General features: G+C 45.2%; 1 protein-coding gene across 4 annotated transcripts in view; it reads right to left on the bottom strand.

Annotated features, from left to right (window-relative positions):
• The window catches only part of CACNA1I (calcium voltage-gated channel subunit alpha1 I), a 125298-nt gene extending 105559 nt beyond the window's left edge, over positions 1–19739 (bottom strand). For 3 of the 4 annotated variants that reach the window (XR_012156537.2, XM_073326849.2, XM_073326865.2), the window contains exons 1-2: positions 19629–19735; positions 18898–19031 (exon numbers count right to left, since the gene is read on the bottom strand). Coding sequence is in view for 3 of the 4 variants with exons in the window: in XM_073326849.2 (XP_073182950.2) it covers positions 18898–19031; positions 19629–19721 (227 nt within the window). In the remaining variant the exon portion in view is untranslated. Of the gene's footprint in view, positions 1–18897; positions 19032–19628 lie in introns of all 4 variants that reach the window. The other variant, XM_073326853.2, reaches the window with a different exon arrangement.
• Between the last annotated feature and the right edge of the window lie 4005 nt (positions 19740–23744).

The raw sequence follows: 23744 nt of genomic DNA, 5'->3' as shown, positions 1-23744 counted from the left end.
TGCAACCCTGATATTCTATGATTCTATGATTCATTAGCATCGTGAAAGCGCTGCTAGGGCAGTGCTTTAACGTGGCTGTGTAGTTGCAGCACCAGCACTGGGAAAGAGTTCTCCCAGCGCTGTAAAAAAACCCACCCCCATGACGGGAGTAGCTCCCAGTGCTGGTGCGCTGTCTACACAGCCACTTTACAGCACTGAAACTTGCAGCGCTCAGGGGTGTGTTTTTTCACACCCCTGAGCGAGAAAGTTGCAGCTCTGTAAAGTGGCTGTGTAGACAAGTCCTTAGACATTACTTAGATGTCTTCAAGACACCACGGTCTGATAAAATACATCCTGGAATACTCACGGAGCTGACTGAGGAGATACCTGAGCCTTTAGCAATTATCTTCAAAGAGTCATGGAAGATGGGAGAGATTCCAGAGGACTGGAAAAGGGCAAATATAGTGCCAATCTACAAAAAGGGAAATAAGGATAATCCGGGCAATTACAGACCAGTCAGCTTTACTTCAGTACCAGGAAAAATAATAGAGCAAATAATTAAGCGATCAGTGGCAAACACCTAGAAGATAATAAGGTGATAAGTAACAGTCAGCATGGATTTGTCAAGAACAAATCCTATTAAACCAACCTAATAGCTTTCTTTGACAGGGTAACAAGCCTTATGGACAGGGTGAAGCAGTAGACAGGGGTGCCAGAACAATTTTTATAGTGGGGGTGCTGAGAGCCATTGAATCAAACTGTAAACCTATATATAATGGAAACCACTTCAAGCCAGAGGGTTCAGTAGCACCCCCAGCATCCCTAGTTCCAGCACCTATGATTGTAGATATGGCATATCCTGACTTTAGTAAGGCTTTTGATACTGTCTTGCATGACCTCATAAACAAACTAGGAAAATACAACCTAGAAGAGTTACTATAAGGTGGGTGCATAACTCATTGGAAAATCATTTCCGGAGTGTAATTATCAGTGGTTCACAGTCAAGCTGGGGGGGCAAAATAAGTGGGGTCCCACAGGGATCGGTCCTGGGTCTGGTTCTGTTCAATATCTTCATCAATGATTTAGATAATGGCATACAGAGTACACAAGTTTGCAGAGGATACTAAGCTTGGAGGGGTTGTAAGTGCTTTGGAAGATAGGATTAAAATTCAAAATGATCTGGACAAAATGTAGAAATGGTCCAAAGTAAATAGGATGAAATTCAATCAGGACAAATGCAAAGTACTCCACTTAGGAAGGAACAATCAGTTGCACACATACAAAATGGGAAATGACTGCCTAGGAAGGAGTACTGCAGAAAGGGATCTGGCGGTCATAGTGGACTACAAGCTAAATATGAATCAACAGTGTAATACTGTTGCAAAAAAAAAAAAAGCAAACATCATTCTGGGATATATTAACTGGAGTATTGTAAGCAAGACACGACAAGTAATTCTTCCACTCTACTCCACACTGATTAGGCCTCAACTGGAGTATTGTGTCCAGTTCGGGCACCACATTTCAGGAAAGATGTGGACAAACTGGAGAAAGTCCATAGAAGAGCAACAAAAATTATTAAAAGCCTAGAAAACATGACCTACGAGGGAAGATTGAAAAAAATGGGTTTATTTAGTCTGGAGAAGAGAAGACTGAGAGGGGCCATGATAACAGTTTTCCAGTACATAAAAGGTTGTTACAAGGAGGAGGGAGAAATATTGTTCTCGTTAACCTCTGAGGATAGGACAAGAAGCAATGGGCTTAAATTACAGCACGGGAGATTTAGGTTGGACATTAGGAAACACTTCCTAACTGTCAGGGTAGTTAAGCACTGGAATAAATTGCCCAGGGAGATTGTGAAATCTCCATCATCGGAGATTTTTAAGAGCATGTTAGACAAACACCTGTCAGAGATGGTCTAGAATAATACACTTAGTCCTGCTTTGGCTGCAGGGGACTGGACTAGAAGACCTCTTGAGGTCCTTTCCAGTCCTACGATTCTATGATATACAAGAGACCTTGAGTTACAAGGAAGGACAGTCCCAGTCACTTGTTCCATGTGTTGACCAATCTATTAACACATTGACCCTGGCCTGAAAGTACCAAAAGGGTCTGGCCTGGAGCACCTTCAACTCATGCCAACCACTGAAGCAGAGAACAAACAGTCAGGGAAGAGGGACACTGATCGTGAGGTCCGAGCCTAGGCCAAATAGCTTCACCAGCCACAACTTTGCACATCTTTTGCTCCTCTTCCCTATATGCTCCAGAGAGAAGAATTATGTTTAGAACCTGAGAGCAGCAAAAGAACCCGGCCAAAGTGACTATGCCAGGCAACAAGAAGAAGTCCCGAACAAGAGACCTTTGATAGCCACATTTTAGGTGTTTTTTTTTCTTTCAAATGAGCTGGATTCCTTACATCAGGGGTCAGCAACCTTTCAGAAGTGGGGTGCCGAGTCTTCATTTATTTACTCTAATTTAAGGTTTCACATGCCAGTAATACATTTTAATGTTTTTAGAAAGTCTCCTTCTATAAGTTTATAATATATAACTAAACTATTATTGTATGTAAAGTAAATAAGGTTTTTTAAATGTTTGAGAAGGTTCATTTAAAATTAAATTAAAATGCAGAGCCCCCTGAACCAGTGGCCAGGACCTGGGCAGCGTGACTGCCACTGAAAATCAGCTCGCGTGCCGCCTTTGGTATACGTACCCCTGCCTTACATACAAAAGCCACAGACAGAATGGACACAAAAGGGACATGAAATAAACATGAAAGGTACACATCATGGGCACAAGGCAACACAAACTAAGCACACAGAAAAGTCATATGCAATGGGAACAAAGAAGGCAAAGGTGCTTCATGACAGAAAAAAGCGGACCTGGCCCATATCCCAAAGGGCTTGCAATCGAGATGCAAAGGAGAGGGGACAGAACAGTGGGGAGTAGTTGGAGGAGGAGGAAAAGAGTTACAGCAATAGGATTACATTACTCAGCGAAGGCTGCACAGCAAGGTGGGATTTTTTTTCCCCCGGTATCTAAAACATCGTGGGTGACCCTCTTCATGGCAGTAATGAGTCTCAGGAATGGAATGAGAAGGTGCTGCCCTTGCACACCAGGTTGCAGAGGCAACAGGGTATCGAGGCTGACAACATTAGCAAGAGGGCAAAGGCAAGGGAATGCTGATATAGGTCTCTCTCCCCTGAAGAGGCAGCCAGCATGACATTGTCTCTTTCAGTCTGCGTGGTCAGCTATGTGTCCAGTCTTAGATGCCGATTGTGGCACTTCATTCCAGGGGCGATGACTCCATGCAGTCATGTGTCTCCCCTTCCCAAATAAGACCTACGGGCATTTTAGCTACTTACCAGTCTAATTTTAGATTTCCCCTTTCTCCCACTTCAAGGTCAAGGAACCTGGTGGATGTCAGTATAATAGCTGAGGAAAGGGAACATGCTGTGTTTCAAATTTCCCACCTACAATATGGAAGAGGGGCCAGGATAGTCACTCCTGAAAATTCCTTCATCCACATGGTAAGCAGGGATGGAGGGAAGGCCAATTACCTTTGGAAACTCCCACCTCCAGTTTAGAAATCTGTGACTATGGAGTGAGGTGGGGGAAACATTCCAACACCCAATTCCATGGCTAATCCTTTCATTGGCTCATATTACCTTAGCATCCTATACCCCCATCCTATGTCTCCTCTCACCTGGCATACCTTGCCCAGCCCCACCCATTCAAGGATATTAAAAATCCTCTACCCTGGCACCTCAGATAGGCATATTCCTCCATACAGTTAATTCCTAGAAGTCAAAGACAATCAGCCTGGACAAACCCCCCACACCCTCTTCCAACAGCTGCCCCGATTAGTGGACGAAAGAGGCAGAAACAGCTGAACCAACCAGCTTCAAAGCATCTAAGAAGCCAATTGCTGTCTGGTTAGCATGGCTCATTCATGCTAATGGCAACAATGGCGGAGCAAGAGCAGGGAAGGCAAGAGAGCAAACAAGAAGCTAAATTGCTTAAGTGGATAGTGTATCATGAAAGACACCTGTCATGAAGCCGCATTAGTAACCTCATTAGTAAGTATGTACCCTGGCTTATCCACAAGGATAAAGGGGCAGACTGTCCTGAAAGCAGCATGGTGCCATTGATGTGAGGAGCTGAGTCCAGGATCCATCCCCTCCACCCCAGACTGAGGCAGGTCCCCCTCACATCCTGATCCCCCTGTTGGGGCAGTCCCGCTGTGCTCATGTTCCGCGCAGTGTTGGCGTTGGCTATGGCTATCTGAACCTGACCAAGCTCGAGAGTGTTAAATTGTTTGCAGACCTGACCCAAGCCGAATCCAACACTTGTAGCTAGGTCCCACTGCGTACAGGTCGGGTTGGAAGGCTCTACTCCAGACTCTCTACAGCACTGAGGACACTATCAGCACTCCATACATATTGATTAGCAATATCACATGCTATGTATCCAGACACACACTCAAGCATGAGGTTTGAAGGCTCTTGCACACATTTTGCAATCACAACTTACGTGGCAAGGCTTGAAAACGGGGACTAAAGGGTCAAGCAAAACTACTGAGGAAACCATTGAATAACACCTTCCTTTCCCCCCACCGAGAAAACCATCACGTGACATCAGATGAGACTTGGCCAATCATGACAGTTTGCTTTAGATTTCTTTGCATACCACAAACTGATTGGCTAAGCAGTCTTATTTACTTCTTTTAAAATCAGATTTCATGGTGCTGCAATTATAACCCATCACTAGCAGCAGAGCTGGGAGATACAATATAATTTTTGCCCTCCTTGTTTTGCTGACAATGGAAATTTTTACTCCATTTCTTATTAAAAACAAAACAAAAAACAACAAAAAAACCAACCCCATGCTGTACAGGATAACTTAATTGAGTAAGTAATGTTTTTATTTAATCAGGGTTTTTTTTATTTCTCTCCAAGCAAAGGCTTGCTGAAACCTGCCTGAGTCTATGATACCTTTCCCTAGCTGCATGGGATGTGATTATTTCACGTCACTGTATGTTCACATTTCCTTCCAAATCTAGTAATAAGAGAAAATGTCGGAATGCCTTAAGAGTTGGAGAGACACTTTGTGACTAATATATGAGACATAATCAGGTTTTCTCTCTGTGATGAGAAAGCTAGGGGAGACTGGACAGCTCAGGGAACAGGAGAAAGAATGTGGGGCCTAGGTTTTTAAAACCACAAACCTAAAAATAGGCTCATAAATCCACATTTAGGCCCTTCAATAGGTGACTTGATTTCCACAAGTGCTGAGTGTTACTACCTGGCCCAATACCCCTCTGCATAGTCATCAGTCTGTTGTGGGTGAACTCAGATGCTGGGACCCTTGTACTTCCAAGTCAACTAGGTATGGGTAAAGCCTAGCAGCTATTTCTTAGCTCTGGGATTCTAGGGAATACTTCCAGACTCAGACCTCTTTGTCCAGTGCCCTTCCTTGGGATATGGGACACCAGCATCCAGCTGTCCTGGCCCCTGAAACCAGTGTCTGAGACCTCCGGAGTCACCAAGCTACTTAGGCATGCTCCTCCAGAACTCCACCTAGATTGTGGGCCACTCTCTGGACTTCTAGGCAGGAAAGCACAGAACACAAGCTTAGCAAAGAACACAGTCACTTTGACTCTTAAAACATGCAGCAGTTACAGATTCTTGAAAATAACAAAAATCCCGAGGCACACCTTGTCCTAGTCAGAGCTCACTTCTTCTTGTGAGTCTGAGGTTCGTCAGAGTTTCAGGATGCATACAGTCCCTCCTGCTCTCATCCTCCTACAAGTCCTTCTTATATGTGGCCATGGTTGCCCCCTCAATACAGAGCAGGACCGTGCTCTCAAACAGGACCCTTGTCTCTGTAGCAGGTGTTCACGCTGAGGCCAACTCTACACTAGGGACTTGTCAACACTACAAGTGCTTCGCTGGCATAGCTATACTGGTATTGCCAAGTGGGCAAAGCCACCTAGTAGAAATGCAGGTTATACCGATCAAAGAAGTTCTTCTGCCAGTATAGTAAAACCAACTCCATAAGCTATACAGGCAAAGGGATTCCTGCATCTACACTAGGGCTTTTGGCAGAATATCTATGTCCCCTTCGGGGTGTGATTTTTCCCACACACTCCTAGCCACTATAACTATGCCAGCAAAACTTTGCAAGCATAACTTTTTCCAGCCCCCTGAGTGAAACAAGCTGTACCAGTAAAATTGCAACTACATCAGGAGCTTTTGCAGCACAGGTATGTCAGTCGGGGAACTCATCTCTTCACACCTCTGATTGACATAGCTAAGAACATTTGCTGGCATAGCTTAGACCTGGCTTGAGAAGCTCCTGATTCACCAGTCAGGCTCGCTTGCCCCTTGTAGGTTCCTGTACAGAGACCCTTGTTCCATGGGGGTGAGCCAGTAGCTGAGAGTCATTCAGTGTTGATAACAAGAGATGGCTCTCGGTGACAGTCCTTCAGCGAGGTGTTTAACACCTTTTCCGAGAAGGGCAGCTGGCTGGAATGAAGTGCAACAGGCTGCCCTTGGGCAAGCCCAGACTTGTGCAGTCATCATGCCCATACAGCATGGGTGGAAACAGAATTCATAAACTGATACTGTCATATCCCACTGAGTAACCAGCAGCACCCATTCAGGGTGAGTCGTGTGTTCAATCTGTTTATTCTCCATGAGGGTCACCTGGCTGGGCTTCTGGGCTCCTGAATGGGCCAGGAGAGACAGTCTGTTTGTTTATGTCTCTCTAAGGATTGTGTGCTGGGAACTTTGGGTCTGTACTTAACCCCAGAGTTTGAAGTTCAAGCGGTTAATCCCTCCCTGTTAGCGGGGGGGATGAAGCTAGAAGTGTAGAAATCATTTGCCAGATGAACGGGAGTGGCAAACAGGGTTGCTGATAGAGGGAGTGTAAGATGCTTTCTTTCTAGGTACAGTTCTATGTTCAATAGCCTGATGGCAGCAATGGACATTTTCTTTCCTGCCTGAAGCCAGACGGGACTTCCTCCACATGAAGTGGAAGTTGGTGGCTGTGCTGCAAAAATAGATTTGTGATTTGGAAGGACAAGTACTGACTCTACAGAAAGACTGAGGAGTACTTGGCAAACCAGATTCAGGAAATCTCACATGCACCCCTCTCCTCACAGAATCAAGAAAGAAAGAAACTGGTGACCAAGGAACCAGAGAGGAGGCTTGGCAGTTTGTAACCACCAGAGGCAAGAGGACCAGGCAGCATTCTGCATGGCTGGAGGCATATCAGAATGGGCTCACTGTGACCACCAGAGAGAAGAGGACCAGGAAGAATACCCACAGAGCTAGAAGCTAGAAGTACTACTCAACCCAACCCACAAGTCTATCAAGAGTGCCCATGAAAAGATCTCAATCAGGGTTCCAGTGACAGGCAACAGCCTTGTGGGAGGGGAGGGGGCACCTTGGGCGAAGTGGGGGTATCCTGTTTTCTCTTTGGGAAATATGGTCACCCTGCAGCTCCCAGCCACTGTGGGCAGAGGGGGGCCCGCCTGCAGCTTCCAGCTGCCATGGGCAGAGGGGGAACCCCACAGCTCCCAGCCACCATGTTGGCAGGAGAAATCATGGAGCCACAGCAGCAAAAATCATGGACAGGTCATCACTTCCATGAATTTTTGTTTATTGCCCATAACGTGTCCCTGACTTTACTAAAAATAACCATGTCAAAATCTTAGCCTTAATTATAGGTGACTTCAGAGAACTTGGACAGGTGTTGAAGGAGGAAAGGAATGTCCACGTGATCTTGTTCAGAGATCCTTCCCGTCCTGCACACAAAGGAAGACAGAAGATTCTGGGATGTGAACTGGTGCCTAAGTAAGTTGCATAAGGTAAAGGGTTTGGTTTTATGGAATACTGGCCACCTTCTGTGAGTAGAGGGAGCTGTACAATTTGGATGACCTCAGCTTGAAGAAGGGGATCCAATCTTCTATAGCAGTGGTCTCCAAAGTGGGGTGCGCAAGTCGACCGATTGGGGGGCGCAGCAGGAGGAGTGCTGCCGGAGCAAAAGAGCGGCGTGGCAGGAGGAGCACCGCCGGAGGGAAAAAAGGCGGTGGGGTGGCCCTGAGTCCTCTGGCCCACGGAGGAGCAGGGGCAGTCGCGCAGCCCAGGCTGGAAAGAAGTGGCGCTTTCCTCTTCAAAGCCAGCCAGAGAGAAGCGGCGCTTTGAAGAGGAAAGCGCCGCTTCTCTTCGGCAGCTGGCTGCGCTGCTGCCCCTGCTCCTCCTGAGTCCTCCGGCCCATGCTCACAGGACCGCATCCCGAAAAGGGGCTTTAGAGCTGCAGGCCAGGGCCCCGGGGCCCCCTTAGCCCAGGGCCCTGCAGCCCCTAAAGCCCCTGCGTTCCGGGTGGCCCTGCCAGCTGGCGGGGGGTGGGGGGGAGCTCCCAGAATCGCGACTCTCAGAATTGTGGCCATGAGGGTGGGTGCTGTGCTGCGCAGAGCCACCTGCACATCCCCTGCCCCAAACAGGAGCTGCCCCAGGTAAGGGCTCTGCACCTCCTGCCTGCCTCAGCCCTGAGCGCCCTCCCACACCCTAACTCCCTCCCTGACCCCGCACCCCACCCTGAGCGCCCGCTGTATCACAAAGTGTTAAACCAAGATTTTCCAAAATAATAAAGCATAGTCAATCACATTGCTCTCACTAAAAATATTAATAATAATTTTTTAGTGAGAGAAAATAAAATAAAATAATTTTTTTAAAAAAAATATTGTTTATTTCATCTTTATCTCATCGTTTTTTAACTTCTATTTTTTGTGTATGTTTTATAATTTACCTAATTAGTACAGTAGTACATATATATATAATTTATACATATACATATATTGGGGGTGCATGTTCAAAAATTTTTTACTGATAGGGGTGAGCGATCAAAAAAGCTTGGAGACCACTGTTCTATGGCACAGATTGGCTTGTCTAGTCAGGGGGGCATTAGCAATGAAAGGGGAGAGTGAAAAGGGGAACAAATGAGCTCTGATTTCCCACAAAATCAAGATGTCAGTAACAAAATAATCAAGGATCAAAGGACAAGAAGAAAAATTTTAATGGCCTAGGCAGCCAGTGCCAGGAGCCTGGGTAATAAACAAAAGGAACTGGAATTGCTCATTTGTGAATATATATTTCACCTAGTTAGTATTACTGAAACCTGGTGGAAAGATCTGCACTTTTGGAATGTTAAAATCAATGGCTATAAACTATTTTGGAAGGATTGAGTGGGCAAAGGGAAGGAGGAGTGGCATTCTATGTAAAAAATGGCATTACCTGTTTCTAAGTCACTGACAACTCAGAAGCAAATTATCTTGAATGCTTATGGATCAATGTTCTAACAGATAAGTAGCAAGACTGGGTATGAGTTGGTGTCTGCTACAGACCACCAGATCACACTAGAGAACATGATGACTGGCTCCCTAAGCACCTACCTCTAATGTGTAGAGGGGGAAACTGCATCATCATGAGAGATTTTGGTTTCAGTGACATATCTGGAGGTCTCATGCTGCCACTACTAAAACATCTTTGGAATTTCTAAACATTATAAATGAAAATTTCATAACTCAGAAAGTGTTACATCCAACAATGGGGGAATTCTGTATTAGATGTCATTTCAACAGATATACAGGCGTTGTTCACAGAACTAAAAATCAGCTTAGGAGAAAGTGACCACGACTTAATCACATCGGTTATGTGCAAACAGAATGAAGTCCAAACCAGTAATATGTATACTTGGTGCTTTAAAAAGGCCATTTTCCCAAAGCTTAGAACAATTATGAGCCAAATCATCTGAGTGAAAGAATTTAAAACAGAAAAATTTGAATGATAATTGGGAGCTGTTTAAGAACACTTTACAAGATGCCCAAAAAGCCACAATCCCATAATCGAGAAGAACGTCTAGTATCCTGGTTAAAAAAAATAACCTGACTTAAAAGGAAAATGAAAGCAGCAATAACAAAAACAAAGCAAAAAGCAAAAAATACAAATGGAAAAAAGGGGCAGTTTATAGCAATGAACATAAATTAGAAACTAGAATATGTAGGAAAATCATTAGGGAAGCAAAAGGACACGAGGAAAACTCTATGGCCAGCAGAGTTAAGACAAGTAGAAGGATTTTTTTTTACATATATCAAGAACAAAAGGAATCCTAGTAATACTATTGGTCCATGAATAGATGGAAGTGGTAGAATTGTGAATAGTAATGCAGAAGAGGAGAAATATTCAATAAATATTTCTGTTCTATATTCGGGTAAAATCCAGATCATGTATTTACATCATAAGATGATGGTGAAATACTTTCCATTCCAACCGTAATTAAGAAGCATTCTAAACAGAAGCTATTGATGACAGACATTTTTAAATTAGCAGGTGCAGATAACTTGCATGGAAGAATTTTGAAAGAGCTGGCCAAGAAGCTCTCTGAATGTTAATATTGATTTTTAATATTCCCTGAAAAACTGGGAAAGTTCCAGAGGACTCTAAGAAAGCTAATGTTGGGCCACTATTTAAACAGGGTAAATGGGGTGACCTGAGTAAGTAAAGGCCTATCAACCTGACACCAGTCCTGTCATGGACCAAGTTATAAGTGGTCAGTTCTAGCGGTGGTCATGCCTACTGCTCGGAACCAGGACCCAGAGCCAGGGAGCAGGAACAAGACACAGATGCAGGGTCAGGGGTCAGAGCCAGAACAAAACGTCAAGTCAAGGACTGTAGCCAGATGTGGGGCATAGAAGCAGGGATCTGGAACAAAGCAAGAAGGCTGGAAGAAGGCAGGGTTCAATGTAGCAGTCAGTCAGGAATTCAAGTTGCTCAGACAACTTCATGTGCCTCCTTCTGGCTTAAATAGTAACTCTGAGTGAGTCAGAGAGACCTGACATCTCCTCCAATCAGGAGCTTTGTGGGTGGTGCCTCTGGTGAGCTTGGGTCCACCAGCCCACACTCCCTGTTGGTATCAGTGAGCTGCTGGGTAGTGAAAGCAGTCTGGGAACTACCTGGGCACCTGCTGACCTGGGTTTGAGACCCATGATCCCTCACAGATCTCAGACAAATTAATGGGACAGTTGATATAGGATTCAATTAATAAAGAATTAAAGGAGGGTAATATAATTAATGCCAGTCAACATGGGCTTACGGAAAATAGATCTTATTAAATTAACTTCATATTATTGCAGGTTTTATTGATAAAGACTATACTAGTATTGATGTAACTAGAACACCACAAAATCAACACGGCACAGATTATATGGATTCAAAATTGGCTAACTGATGAGTCTCAAAATGTAACTGTAAATAGGGAATTATCATCAAGCAGGTGTGTTACTTAGCGTGACCAGACAGCAAGTGTGAAAAATCGGGACAGGGGCTGGGGGGTAATAGGCACCTATATAAGACAAAGCCCCAAATATCGGGACTGTCCCTATAAAACCAGGACATCTGGTGACCCTAGTGTTCCTAGGGGTCCCACATTAGTTCTTGGTCCTACACTATTTAATATTTGTATCAGTGACTTGGAAAAAAAATAAAATCATTACTGATAAAATTTGCAGGTGACACAATGGTAGAGGAAATGGTAAATAATGAAGAGGTCTGATCACTGATACAGAGCAATCTGGAGCAAACAATATACATTTCAATGCAGTCAAATGTAAGCTCAGACATCTAGGAAAAAAGATGTAGGCCATACTTACAGGATGTGGGACTCTATTCCGGTAAGCAGTGACTCTGAAAAAGACAGGCGGGTCATGGTGGATAATCAGCTGAACATAAATTTCCTAGTGTGACCCTATGCTAATGTGATCCTTAGATGCATTGACAAGAATATTAAATAAAAGTAGAGAAGTTCTCTGACCTCTGCATTAAGCACTGAAGCATCTGCTACTGGAATATTGTGTCCAGTTCTGGTGCTCACACTTCAAGAAGACTCTTGTGTGACACTATATGGAATATGGGTGACACTTTATGATATTGTTCATACCAATATTATAAAATTGTAATGAATCATGCCAGATATGCCGTGTGAGGTATCTGAAAAAATGTTATAATTTGCCAAGTATGATTATCTTGTTCATATGTTTGTATCACCTTTGTATTATGAGTTATAGATATGTAGGGTATATCTGTATTTCCAAACTTGATCTGCATTTCTGGGTGACACCCCCAGACAGAATGGCACCAGCACTAGGCCTGCTTGATGGCCCATCAAGGGACATCAGCTGTACAATGAACCCACTGAAAGGAGCCAAGACTACACCTTATGACTCAGCAAGGCATGCAGGGGCATGCCTATGAAGAGAACTCTAAGGCCTTTCAATGACATGTGCTATGAGTTTGTTGTGTTTGAAACAAAGGAAGTACCAGACACATGGCAAAAAGACTATAAAGGGCAGCTGCATCATCTCCATTTTGTCATCAATCCTGCTTCTTGTCTTCAATCCTGCTTCTTACCTCTGGAGTAACTTTTCTACAAACTGAAGCTCTGAACAAAGAACTGAATGATCCATCCAAGCTGTGGATATGTTCCAGAGGGACTTTCAAGCCAGCAAACTCACCAATACTGCTAAGAACCTGATACATGGACTTTGAAGTCTTTGTATGTATGTGACTGCTTTACCATTTAACATCTCTCTTCTTGTTCTTTCGTTTTTCTTTATAATAAACCTTTAGTTTTAGACACTAAAGGATTGGCTGGCAGCGTGGTATTTTGGGTAAGATCCAAACTTATACTTACCTGATAATGTGGCTGACCTTTTGGGGTCAGAAGAACATTTGTATATGTGAGCAGAGTTTTTCAAATAACTGCTCACTGTACTGGACCTATGTACTGACTGGGAACCAGAGAACTGGAATACAATAAAGGGGGCTGTGTGATTTATTTTTTGCTTCTTGATAACCAGTGTGGGGGATCAGAAGCACAGTTTTTGACTGGTTGGGGAGTTTAACTTCACCATTACCCACCAGCCTTGGGAATACATGCTCTCCCTTTTGCAGCCTGCTCTGACCTTGGCATTTCCAGTGAGGGCTGCCCCAGGCACCTCGAGTCACATCTTGAAAAATTGGAGAGGGTTCAGAGAAGAGCCACAGGAATGATTAAAGAATTAGAAAACATGCCTTATAATAAGAGACTCAAGGAGCTCAAACTATTTAGCTTATCAAAGAGAAACTTAAGGGTGATTTGATCACAGTCTGTAAGTACCTCCATGGTGAACAGGAATTTGATAATAGAGAGTTCTTTAATCTAGAAGACAAAAGTATAGCAAGATCCAATGGCTGGAAGCTGAATCTAGACAATTTCAGTCCAGAACTGGAGCACAAATTTTTAACAGAGACAGTAACTAACCACTGGAACTATTTGCCAAGGATAGTAGTGGATTCTCCATCACTGGAAATGTTTAAATCAAGATTGGATGTTTTTCTGAAAAGCATGCTCTAGTTCAGTGACAGCTATCGGACTTGGATCAGGAACACATTCAGGGAAGTCCTAAGGCCTTTGTTACACAAGAGGTCAGACTAGATGATCACAACAGTTTCCTCTGGCCTTATGTAATCTATGAACATCAGCCCTTTCCCCTCAACCTACACACACACGTATGCACATGTAAGGACAGGTCACATGAATATTCCAATCTGGACTTGAAGTGGGCCCCACAAAACAGGTCAGAGATAAAGTTAGCATCCCAACAAGGTCAGGTAATAATGGCATCTAGGATCAGGACAGGTAGAGTAAACACCCCTCCCTAAATAGGAGGTGATCCCCCCACAGATCCAGGAGGGTGGCACGATTATATAACACCTCAGCTAACTGGCAACCCTCAGAGCAGGACATTCAGAGTGTATTCCTCATCCTGAATAGGCAGTGACCCCCTCCGACCTCAAGCACATGCGCACATGCACGCACGCACACACACACACACACACACACACAAACAAATTGATTTGGACAAGGAAAGTGAATACATCACTATTTACAGGCATTCAGCTGCCAGATCAGGACAGAGAGAGTGAATATTCCATCCCAAAGATTGGTGGCCTAGGTCTGGAGACATTGACCTACGTTCTCCAGAGTGATTAGTGATTTTGGGTGCCCAAACTTGAGACCCTAAAAGGGCCCTGGTTTTCCAGGTCCCATTAAGTTGTCTCAACTTGAGCACCAACAAAATCCAGCATGCAAAATCACTAGACATTTTTGGGAAATGCAGGCCATAAATCACAGGAGATAACATCTAAAGCAAAAGGTGGAGAGGAAGGCATCCCACCAGGATAGTTGGTGACAACTGTAGCCCACATTAGACATCTGGGTACCTGGAGACTACTGTCATCCAGTGACTAGTTGAGGGCTGGAATATCCATAAGCTAGACTGCAGCCTCATCGCTCATGTGCGCGCAGGTATATGTGTTCTTTAACCCTGCAACAGCTGTCTTCGTTTTGGGAGCTTGCAGATTTCTTAAAAGGAATAATAAAGGAGGAAAATGTTGACTTAGTCAAGGCTGGTCTTGAGGGTTTTTTTTTTTTTTTAGTTTTGTTTTGTTTTTTCTAATCCACTCCAAAAACTAGGGAGGGAAGGGGGAGAAAGTTCTGGTGATGTCAGCTTCCATTGCCATGGAAACTGAACATTTTTAGTGACAACAAAGTCTTCTTCCTCAAGTGGCTAGATTGTGTGGGGAGCGAGGGATAGCAGGGCAGGGGGCGGACAAGGGAGTTCAGTTAACTAAAACTATAGCTTCTGGCTTTCTAAAGGTAGTGAAAAGAGAGCGAGAGAAAAAACAACCAAAAGAATAAATGACTTTAACAAATGAACAAGTGAACAAAGTTTATGCAACCCAAACACTGTTTGGGGTGATTGTCAGCAAATGACTGTTCTTTTTGTTTTTGCCACATTTTTGGGTAAAGGATACTATTGTCACAAATAGTCAGAGGGAGGTAATTTGAACCATACAGAATGCCCAATACGATAGTCTCCCCTGCTGTCTGTTGTTCCTCTGCTTTTTCTGGCCACAGGGTGATCTTTTAATCCTGGCCTCTCAGTCTGGTGGACTGGGTGGGCGTTTGTTTTGGGGCAGGCGAGTTGTTGTTTTTCCCTTGATTTGAGGAGAGGAGCCTGATTGTGCCTAGTTCTATCATCTCCCCCAGTACCACATTTTCCTTATTTGAGCCAAATTTGGCCCGCAGTACAGGGCAGGGGAGAGGAATGACTTGATTCTGATTTAGGAAGTAGTTAAATCAGATAGGAGACATGAGGACCTAGTGTCAAGGATTTCCATGGGACTTCCAGGCGAACAGAGGTTCCTAAACGAGTCAGTTCTAGTCAGAGATGAGCCAGCGAGGAGGGGTTGGGATTTTGGACAGGTTTATGAGAGGATTTGGGTTTGAGGCTGAATCAGAACTGGAGTTCTGGGGTTGGGGTTGTGGCTGAATAAAAGCTTGCATTCAGATTTTGATGGCAAACATTAGTTTGATCACACCCCAATTGAATAAGCAATATTAATGGATTTCAAATAATAAAACAAAACAACTAGTTCCTACATAGCACTAATGGCTCTCTTTCTCTCTCTGACAGATAACATAATATATACATTATAAAATAGCTTATATATAGATCCCTGCACAGATACAAAATTGATGTCCGTGGATGCGGATATAGAGTGGGTATCCATGGAGCTGCAGGGCCCTACCAGGAACCACAGTGGCAAAAGCTGTAGCATGTCAGGCCATCGCTCGCAGGAGCCAGCGCCCAGCCTGGGCAGCTCCTCCAGATTGCCTGTACCGCCTCCAGCTCCGCCCACTGCGGCAGCACCAGGCTCACCGGCAGCTGTCCCTGGTCACGCTCGTGTGTGCAAGCGGCTCGCACGCTCCTGGACGAGAGACGCACACGCAGCGGTGCTGGAACAATTTGTATGGGGGGGCGGGAGGCTGAGAGCCACTGAACCGAACTGTAAACCCTGGTTATAATGAAAACCACTTCAAGCCAGGGGGTGCGGCAGCACCCCAGGCACCCCTAGTTCCAGCACCTATGCGCACAGCACTGCATAGAAGAGACTCCTGTCCCGGAGCATGCAAGCCACTTGCATACCTTAATGTGACCAGGGACAGCTGATGGTGAGCCTAGTGCCACCCCAGTGGGCAGGGCTGGGGGCAGTACACCCACGTGGGATGAGCTGCCCAGGCTGGGCGCTGGCTCCTGCGAGTGACGGCCCAACACGCTGCTGCTTTCGCTGCGGTGGTTCCTGGTAGAGCCCTGCAGCTCCACGGATATCTGCTTTATATCCATGGATATAAATTTTGTAACCACACAGGGCTCTACTTATATACGTAAATGGGAGAAATCTCTCTCATGGGAGAAGTCTTGTGAGGCCAGACAGTCTCAAGAGATTTCCACCATCATCAATATCTCATGAGGACAGTTGCACCAGAACCAGAAAACAAGCCCCTTCCAGTTCTCAATCTGAAATGAAACCATAACCAGACATGTCAGATTTGTATCCAGGACTTGATTTGAAATCTCCCATGATATCAGAAGGGCATAGGCAGCACGTGACTCTTTCTTTTGGGGAGGCTACTCTCAACAGTGCTGGAAGCTCCCTAGAAGTGGGGGGGCCACCAGCGCCCAGGCGGTGGCCACACCCCTCCCCCAGGGCTCCCCCCACACTCTGCCCTTTCCCTAGGCCTTGCCACCACTCCGCTTCTTTCCCCGAGATCCAGCTCTCATTCGCTCCTCTCTGCCTCCTCTCCCCCATCTTTTGCCCTTAAGGCAAGAAAAAAAGGGGGAGGGCATAACCCTCCCACTTTTAAAAGTGAGGGCGCCAAGGCCAGGGGCACTGGAATAGGGGGTGCGGGGTGGGGGGCCATGGCCCCATCACATACGAAGGATTTCCTGCCTTAAGGGCAGGCCCCTGGGGAGGAGGGGAGGCAGGGCCATGGTCTGGGCACCAGTGGCCCCACCATTTCTAGGGAGCTTCCGGCACTCCTGCTCTCAGGGCACAAAGGCGGTGGGCTGGTGCGCCTCAAAAGGAAGATGACCTGCATCTGGCGTTTGCTCCCCGCATGGCCAGCCTGTTTTATTTTGGGGAGTCTTAGCCTCCCCACGCCTCCTCTATGCGCTGCCCATGCAGAAGGGGTTCAAATTTGAGGTTCTAGTCTAGCATCTCCGGTGCTGGAGTTGGACATGGAAAGGTGAATGGCATTCCCTAATGGGATATGCGCTTAGTGTCAGGCCAGGAGAAGCCATCCATTTCCTATCCTCCTCATTCCACATCAATGAACTGGATTTCTGTGTCCACCTGGAATGGAGTCTTAATCCCAACCTGAATGACAGCGTGGTTAACATGGTCAGAGAAATACAACCAGCTCCAAGCCACCCCATTTCAAATGCACTTATTGTCCTTTTCAATTCAGAAATCTGAGCTATTATACCCCTCCTTTAACATCACTTCTCACGCCACTACACCACCCCCTCCATACGCTCAGCTGCACCTCATCTTACAGAGGTTCAGAACCAGTACGCTGGGATGTAGAATGCAGCATGTTGTTTTAATTTATTTTCACTGACTAGCTACTGCTCACCACAATGTGGGGTCAGTATAATTAAAAACCCTAGCTACTGAAACACCAGGCTCAGGGATTGTAAGAGTGGAAGTCTCTTCCCATCTCGCCCATGTTGCTTTAGGGGTTGAAAAACAGGATCTTTCATTTTCTTCCATTCTCTTTTAGGTACAGGCCGATTTCACCGCTGGGCACCTAACTTCATCTCCCAGACAACAAATTAAATGAGTTTGAAGGTCTCAGTTTAGTGCATCAGAAAACAATTGTCCTCACACCCAAAGGGAAACATCTTTCAAGCCTTGTTGCAGACAGGTGTATTAAAAACAAAGGTAAAAGATGGCCCTATTATTCACCCTGGGGAACAGTTGTGAGAGGTAAGCTTGAATGGCTCTGCCAGCTCAACCAGTGATACACTGAGTTCTAGATGACAATGGAAGCTGGCTGTTTCCTGCAGGGAGGAAAAGGGCAGTTGGACTAGCTCTAGAAAGGAGTTGTTTATGTTTTGTTTTGCTGTAAAAAACCCAGGCCATATTTTCTTCTTTAAACAGCAAAATTTCTGCCATGGGGCAAGTTGATTAAAAACAAGCAACTCTTGTAAAGCTGCACTCGCCAGTGCAAGGAGTGAAATGTCACCACACATTCAAGGGGCAATCCTTGTGGGCTTTTGGCTGTGCACACACAGAAGCTTGGGAAGTGGAAATCAGAGCTTCACCATAGCAACTTTGTTGTTAAAAATGCTCAAATGTCAACTTGTCCCTCAGGTGCTGTGGGGTGGACTCATGTGATGCAAAGGCAGAAACCCACAGTTTCTAAAAGGATGTTTTTAACTGGAAAGCTGAGCTAATGGGAGCACAGCTGTTGCACTGACTTGGGCCAAGGCGACACCTCATTGGACCAATTACGTTAAAAAAGGTTGCTGGGTTTCAGAGCCAGATCTTCAGCTGACGTAAAGCAGCTTAGGTCCCCTGCACTGAAGAAGTTACACCCATTCATATGAGGGGAAGGTCTGGCTTTCAGTGTCTGCTTGTTTCTCCCCAATCCTGCTGAACTGAGCACATGTGTGATTCCAGTTTCTCAGGGATGATGCCCACAAAGCAACACAGCCACAAAAACACTGTGGGCGGGTTTTGCTCTCAGTTACAGCAGGGCAAATCAAGAGTAGCAATGTTGACTTCACAGGAATTGCTCTGGCCTTTCACTAAAGTAAATGGGAGCTGAATCTGTTTCTGTGCGTAAAAAACCCCGAGAACCTTCTATTCTCTTCCGGCATTTGCCACAAGACTGAGATGGGTACCATGTCCCAACTGCATGCAACACTCCAGCACTCCAACACTGTGAAAACCCAGAAAACAGTTAACCTACCCAGCCATCACAATGAAGAAATCCAGGCGGTTCCAGGTGTCTCCAAGGTAACACTTCTTGCCAAAGATCCCAAGGGCCACCATCTTCAGCACCATCTCCATGGCAAAGAAGATGAAGATGAAATCATCAAATACCTGAAGGAGCCACAGGGAAAAAGGAGGCTAAATTTAACAAGTGCTTGCTGCCCTTTTGGTCTACAGTTCAAAGTGTTTAAATGAATATAAATTTCAGCGTGCACAAAAATGAGTGACTGACAGTTCTGGACAGTGGAGATGCCGGGCAAGTTTCCTCGGAACATGGCTGGGTGAATAGGAATGCATAGAGGTATAAGTGAACTCTCTATATTCTTGTGCCCTCAACTACATTCAATCTATCTCTCTTGCTCTCTGGCAAACTCTTGTAATTTTTCTAAAGCAAGCTAGTTTGTTGCTATGGGATCCTTGCTGAGAGAAATTTGAGGCTCCACTACATCATGTTTGCTGGGGCCCTGCCCTTTCATTTTATTTAAACAGACTTTACAGATGTTTGGGAGGGGGGCCCTGAACTCAGGGCCCCAGTGCAATTGTCCCTGATTTCCCCCCTCCCCACAATCAGCCCTGCTCCTTGCCACCCTTTTTCAGAAAAAGCTGAGTGCAGATGGAAGGGAAACATCAGACATAACAATTAGAACACTGTCCAGAGCCTCAGCCAATGGTGCACCTGCTCCCATTAAGGGTCAGGAGACTGCTTACCTGCAAGATCTTGCACCGGTCATTGAGACAGTCCATATCATCACAAGGCTGGTACATCCCCAGGGTAACACAGTTCAGCAGAATCACCATCATGCTGACACACTCGAACCAAGTGCAAAGGAGAATAAAGAGTCAAGGAAAACTCAGCTATGGTCAACTGACCTAAAACTTGGGATGACAAAATAGACACCTTTAAAGAAAACAAAATCCCAGGTGATATAATAACCAAGTCATTGATCCCTATATTTTCTGTCTCCATCCTTTACCCTCCTTCTCCCATTCCATTCCAGGAAAAAAAACAAGTTGAAACTCATTTTGGGGACAGATTCAAGTAACTCAAAGCATTGTGGGCAAATTAACATCCATTGTTAAACACAGACACACACCAACTTCCTGTTTCAGTGGTTTGCTGAATTGTTACAAATTAAGTGTGATAGAAACAGATTTCCCATCATGCCCTCCACTCAAAAGCTGCAAAGGCCTTCAGCATATGAGGACAGGGTTCATTCAACATAATGGAGTGGAACCTAGAAGTAAGAGTCTCTCCTGGGGAGAATACAACTTAAGGTTTGAAAGCCTAGAAATCATTTTCTCTCCTTGATAAGAACCTAGAAACATGGAACTGCCATAATGGAACAGATCAATGGTCTATCTAATCTGTTATTCTGCCTCCAACAGTGATCAATGTTGGATAAAACTTCCATGATGTGCCTAATTGTGCTATACTATCACCACAGGGGAAAACTGTGTTCCTGACCCCAGCTGGTGACCAGTTTATGCCCAGAAGCATGAGGATTGATAGTCCTTGTAATTGTTTTCTTAGCTATATTGGTGTCCCTGCAGATGCTACACTTATTCATAAAAAATGTTGAATCCTTTGTTTAAACTAAAATATCTGCTTCGATAATAGCCAGCAGCATTGAGTTACTCTGGCTAATTATACTTTACATTAAAAAGTGTTTCCTTCTATTTGTGAAAAATGAATTGTCTTTTAATTTTATCAAGTACTGCTCCATTTCTACATTAGGGGGCAGTGTAAACAGGAGTGCTTGAATGACCTTCTCTATACCCTTCAGAATTATATACCTCTCTCCTCTTATTCTTCTCCTTTCCCAACTAAACAGACTTGGAGCCTGGATTTCACTTATACTAACCCCCCTTTACAGTGCTCTAGCAATGTGAAAGGGCCTTAAAGTGGGTGTCAGTCCTTTAAGGGGATGTCTACACAACAAGAAAATCCCACAGCTGGCCTGTGCCAGCCGACTTGGGCTTAAGCTGTGGGGCTGTTTCATCACTGTGTAGACTTATGGGCTCAGGCTGGAATCTGTTCTCTGGGACCTTCCCACCTCACAGAGTCCTAGAGCCTGGGAAATCAAGGGGAATCAGGGCCTCACATGCCCATGGCGGTTCTCTGAAGTCCATCTGGGAGTAACTGGTTAATGGACAATTAGCAGCAGAGCAACTGCTTCCTATAAGGCTCCCTGACAGGAAGAAGAAACTGCTGCTAGAGAGGAGAAGCTTGGCTTGTAACTAAAAGGCAACCCTGAGAGAGGGTGTTCCCATGGGGAGGGAACAGCTTCCTGAAAGGCAACCTGAAGGAGTGACAGTTCTCCAGGCTGGAAGGGAGAAGAACAGTGTACCCGGCAAGGCAAGGGCATGAGATGGTTTCCAAAAGAGGAGTGCCTAAAGAAGGAACCAGAGTGTGGTCCCACGTGGAGTGGGCAAGAGTTCAGAAGGAACTGGAGACTGTTTACTTACTAGAGTAAGGTTTACTTATGTCATTTTCTGTTATCAATAAATGAGGCTCTGAGGCACTTCTTAAAGGACAAAAGTCTGTTTTGTATTGGTTTGTACCTGAGAGATGGAAAACTGAGCTAAGATGCGCTGGCGACACCTTGCTCAGACTCCAGGGGGTGCAAAGACATGGGGCTACAGCGTCAACAGGACCAAAACCTTTTCTTAAGAGCTTAAGAGTCCATTATTAAAGAGCAATCTCATGCTGTGGTGTCTCTCACTCCTTACATAAGTGAACGCAAAATGGTGGCCTAGACTTCTGTCACGTCTCAAGAAGACTCCAAATCCTGTAGTTTGTTTTGTGGGGTTCTTCCTTGAGTGTCATGTGACAGTGAAGCACATCAAACCTTCACGCTCTGGGACGGAGGACTGTGAATTCCCTTCCTTCTCCTCCACTGCCCTCACCGAAGAACAGGAACAGCGGTCAGCTTCATTTTGTCATGACATCAGACAAATGCTCAGCAAGGGCACTGGCAGAGCTCTGTGTTAATCATGCTCAAAGGCAGTTCAAAGAACACATTCCTCCTGTGCTCCTTTGTGAGGCCAGCACCAGGTTTAGTAGAAAGTAATGCACACGGGGCCCTATTTAGCTCCCTATTTAGTTTCACGTGGTCCCTTCCCCAGTTTTGCCCCCCATCATTCACTGGCTTCTGCCTTCCCACCCCTCACAGCCATGCCAGGAAGGTCCTTTCTGCTTATTTTTGTATGAATAGATTCTTTTAGCACCGAGTTTTAAAACAAACTGCCTGCCTGCCAGGAAAATGTTATGAAGTATGAGAGAGATGAGGAAGAATAAGAACCTATTTTATCAGACCAGCTGCTGTTGGTGGAAGGTATGAGCTCTGTGAAGCTCAAAAGCTTGTCCCTTCCATCAACAGCAGCTGGTCCGATAAAAGAAACTACCTATCCTACCCTGTCTCTCTCATATCCTGGAACCAACACTGCAAACATAGAGTATATGGACACTAATCAAATACACTCACCCTGTCAAATCTGTGAGCACGTGTGTCTTTTATTCTCCTTTTCACTTCTTTAAGAACCCGATCGAATGCCCAGTGAAATCAATGGAAGGATTCCCATTGATTCCAATGGGGTTTGCATCAGTCCTATTCTCTCCCATTTTTCTTTTCCTTTTTGTGCATCATCATCCTACTCTCTTGACCCCCCTTTGCTTTGAAAAGCACCCCCTTTCCTAACTGTGCAACATCTCCTTTCTTTGCCCCTCTCCTACCCGATTCCTCCATCCCTGTTCTCTGTTCCACCCATCCTCTCTTCCTATATTGGCATCTGTCCATTTCCTGGGTTTGTTCTCTCTCCCCCTCCCCTTGTTTCTAGATAGTCTCCACTTCTCTTTCTACTCACCAGCCTGGTGCATGTAGGGTTCCCAGACAGCAAATGTGAAAAATCGGAACAGGGGATGGGGGGGTAATAGGAGCCTATATAAGAAAAAGACCCAAAAAGCGGGACTGTCTTTATAAAATCGGGACATCTGGTCACCCTAGATGCACGGGCTTTGCCTATCTACACTTCCTGTGGAGGTGCTAAGCTGAATCTAAGCCAGAGATGCCTTGTTCTGCATTTTGCCCCCAGTCCACCCTTGCTGCAGACAGAAACAGTTTGTTATTGCTTTGTACTTTGTTGGAAGGTGGGGATGAGGGTTGAAAGGGCTGTTTATCATTCAGCTGCGTCTCCACAGTTTGCTGGTTCTCCCTCCATTTTCATGGCCCTGAAGATAATATGCTCCTGCATACTCAAGGAAATGAGGCCTTCTTTCCCATTTCTCATCTGCTAAACTGTTCTCTACAGGAACCCATTATGACACGTGTCTGTGTCAAACTGTAGGCTCCATTTTGTTTTGTGAACTCCACTTTGTTTCAAGGGCTCTAGTTTGTACTGTGACCTTCATGTTGTAAAAAGAAAAGGAGTACTTGTGGCACCTTAGAGACTAACCAATTTATTTGAGCATGAGCTTTCGTGAGCTACAGCTCACTTCATGCTCAAATAAATTGGTTAGTCTCTAAGGTGCCACAAGTACTCCTTTTCTTTTTGCGAATACAGACTAACACGGCTGTTCCTCTGAAACCTTCATGTTGTATTGCAACCTCCTTTGTGGATTAGAGGAGTCATTTTGTAAGAGGGGCTTAACATCTAGTGAAATGTCTTTGTCTGAGAAGCTATGACAGAGCCATCAATGTTGAATGACTCTCCCCTAGGGGAACAATGGATTTTCTATGGGTGGGGCCACTGACTTTGAATGTCTCTCTATACAGAAGATGACAGGGAGAAGGAAGCTGGAGTCCAGAACTCTGCTGCCTGGAGCAC

The sequence above is a fragment of the Lepidochelys kempii genome, chromosome 1, assembly GCF_965140285.1.
Source record: "Lepidochelys kempii isolate rLepKem1 chromosome 1, rLepKem1.hap1, whole genome shotgun sequence".
NCBI classification, from domain to species: domain Eukaryota; kingdom Metazoa; phylum Chordata; order Testudines; family Cheloniidae; genus Lepidochelys; species Lepidochelys kempii.
Note: the sequence above shows the minus strand (reverse complement) of the source record. Positions and strands in the feature narration are given on the sequence as shown.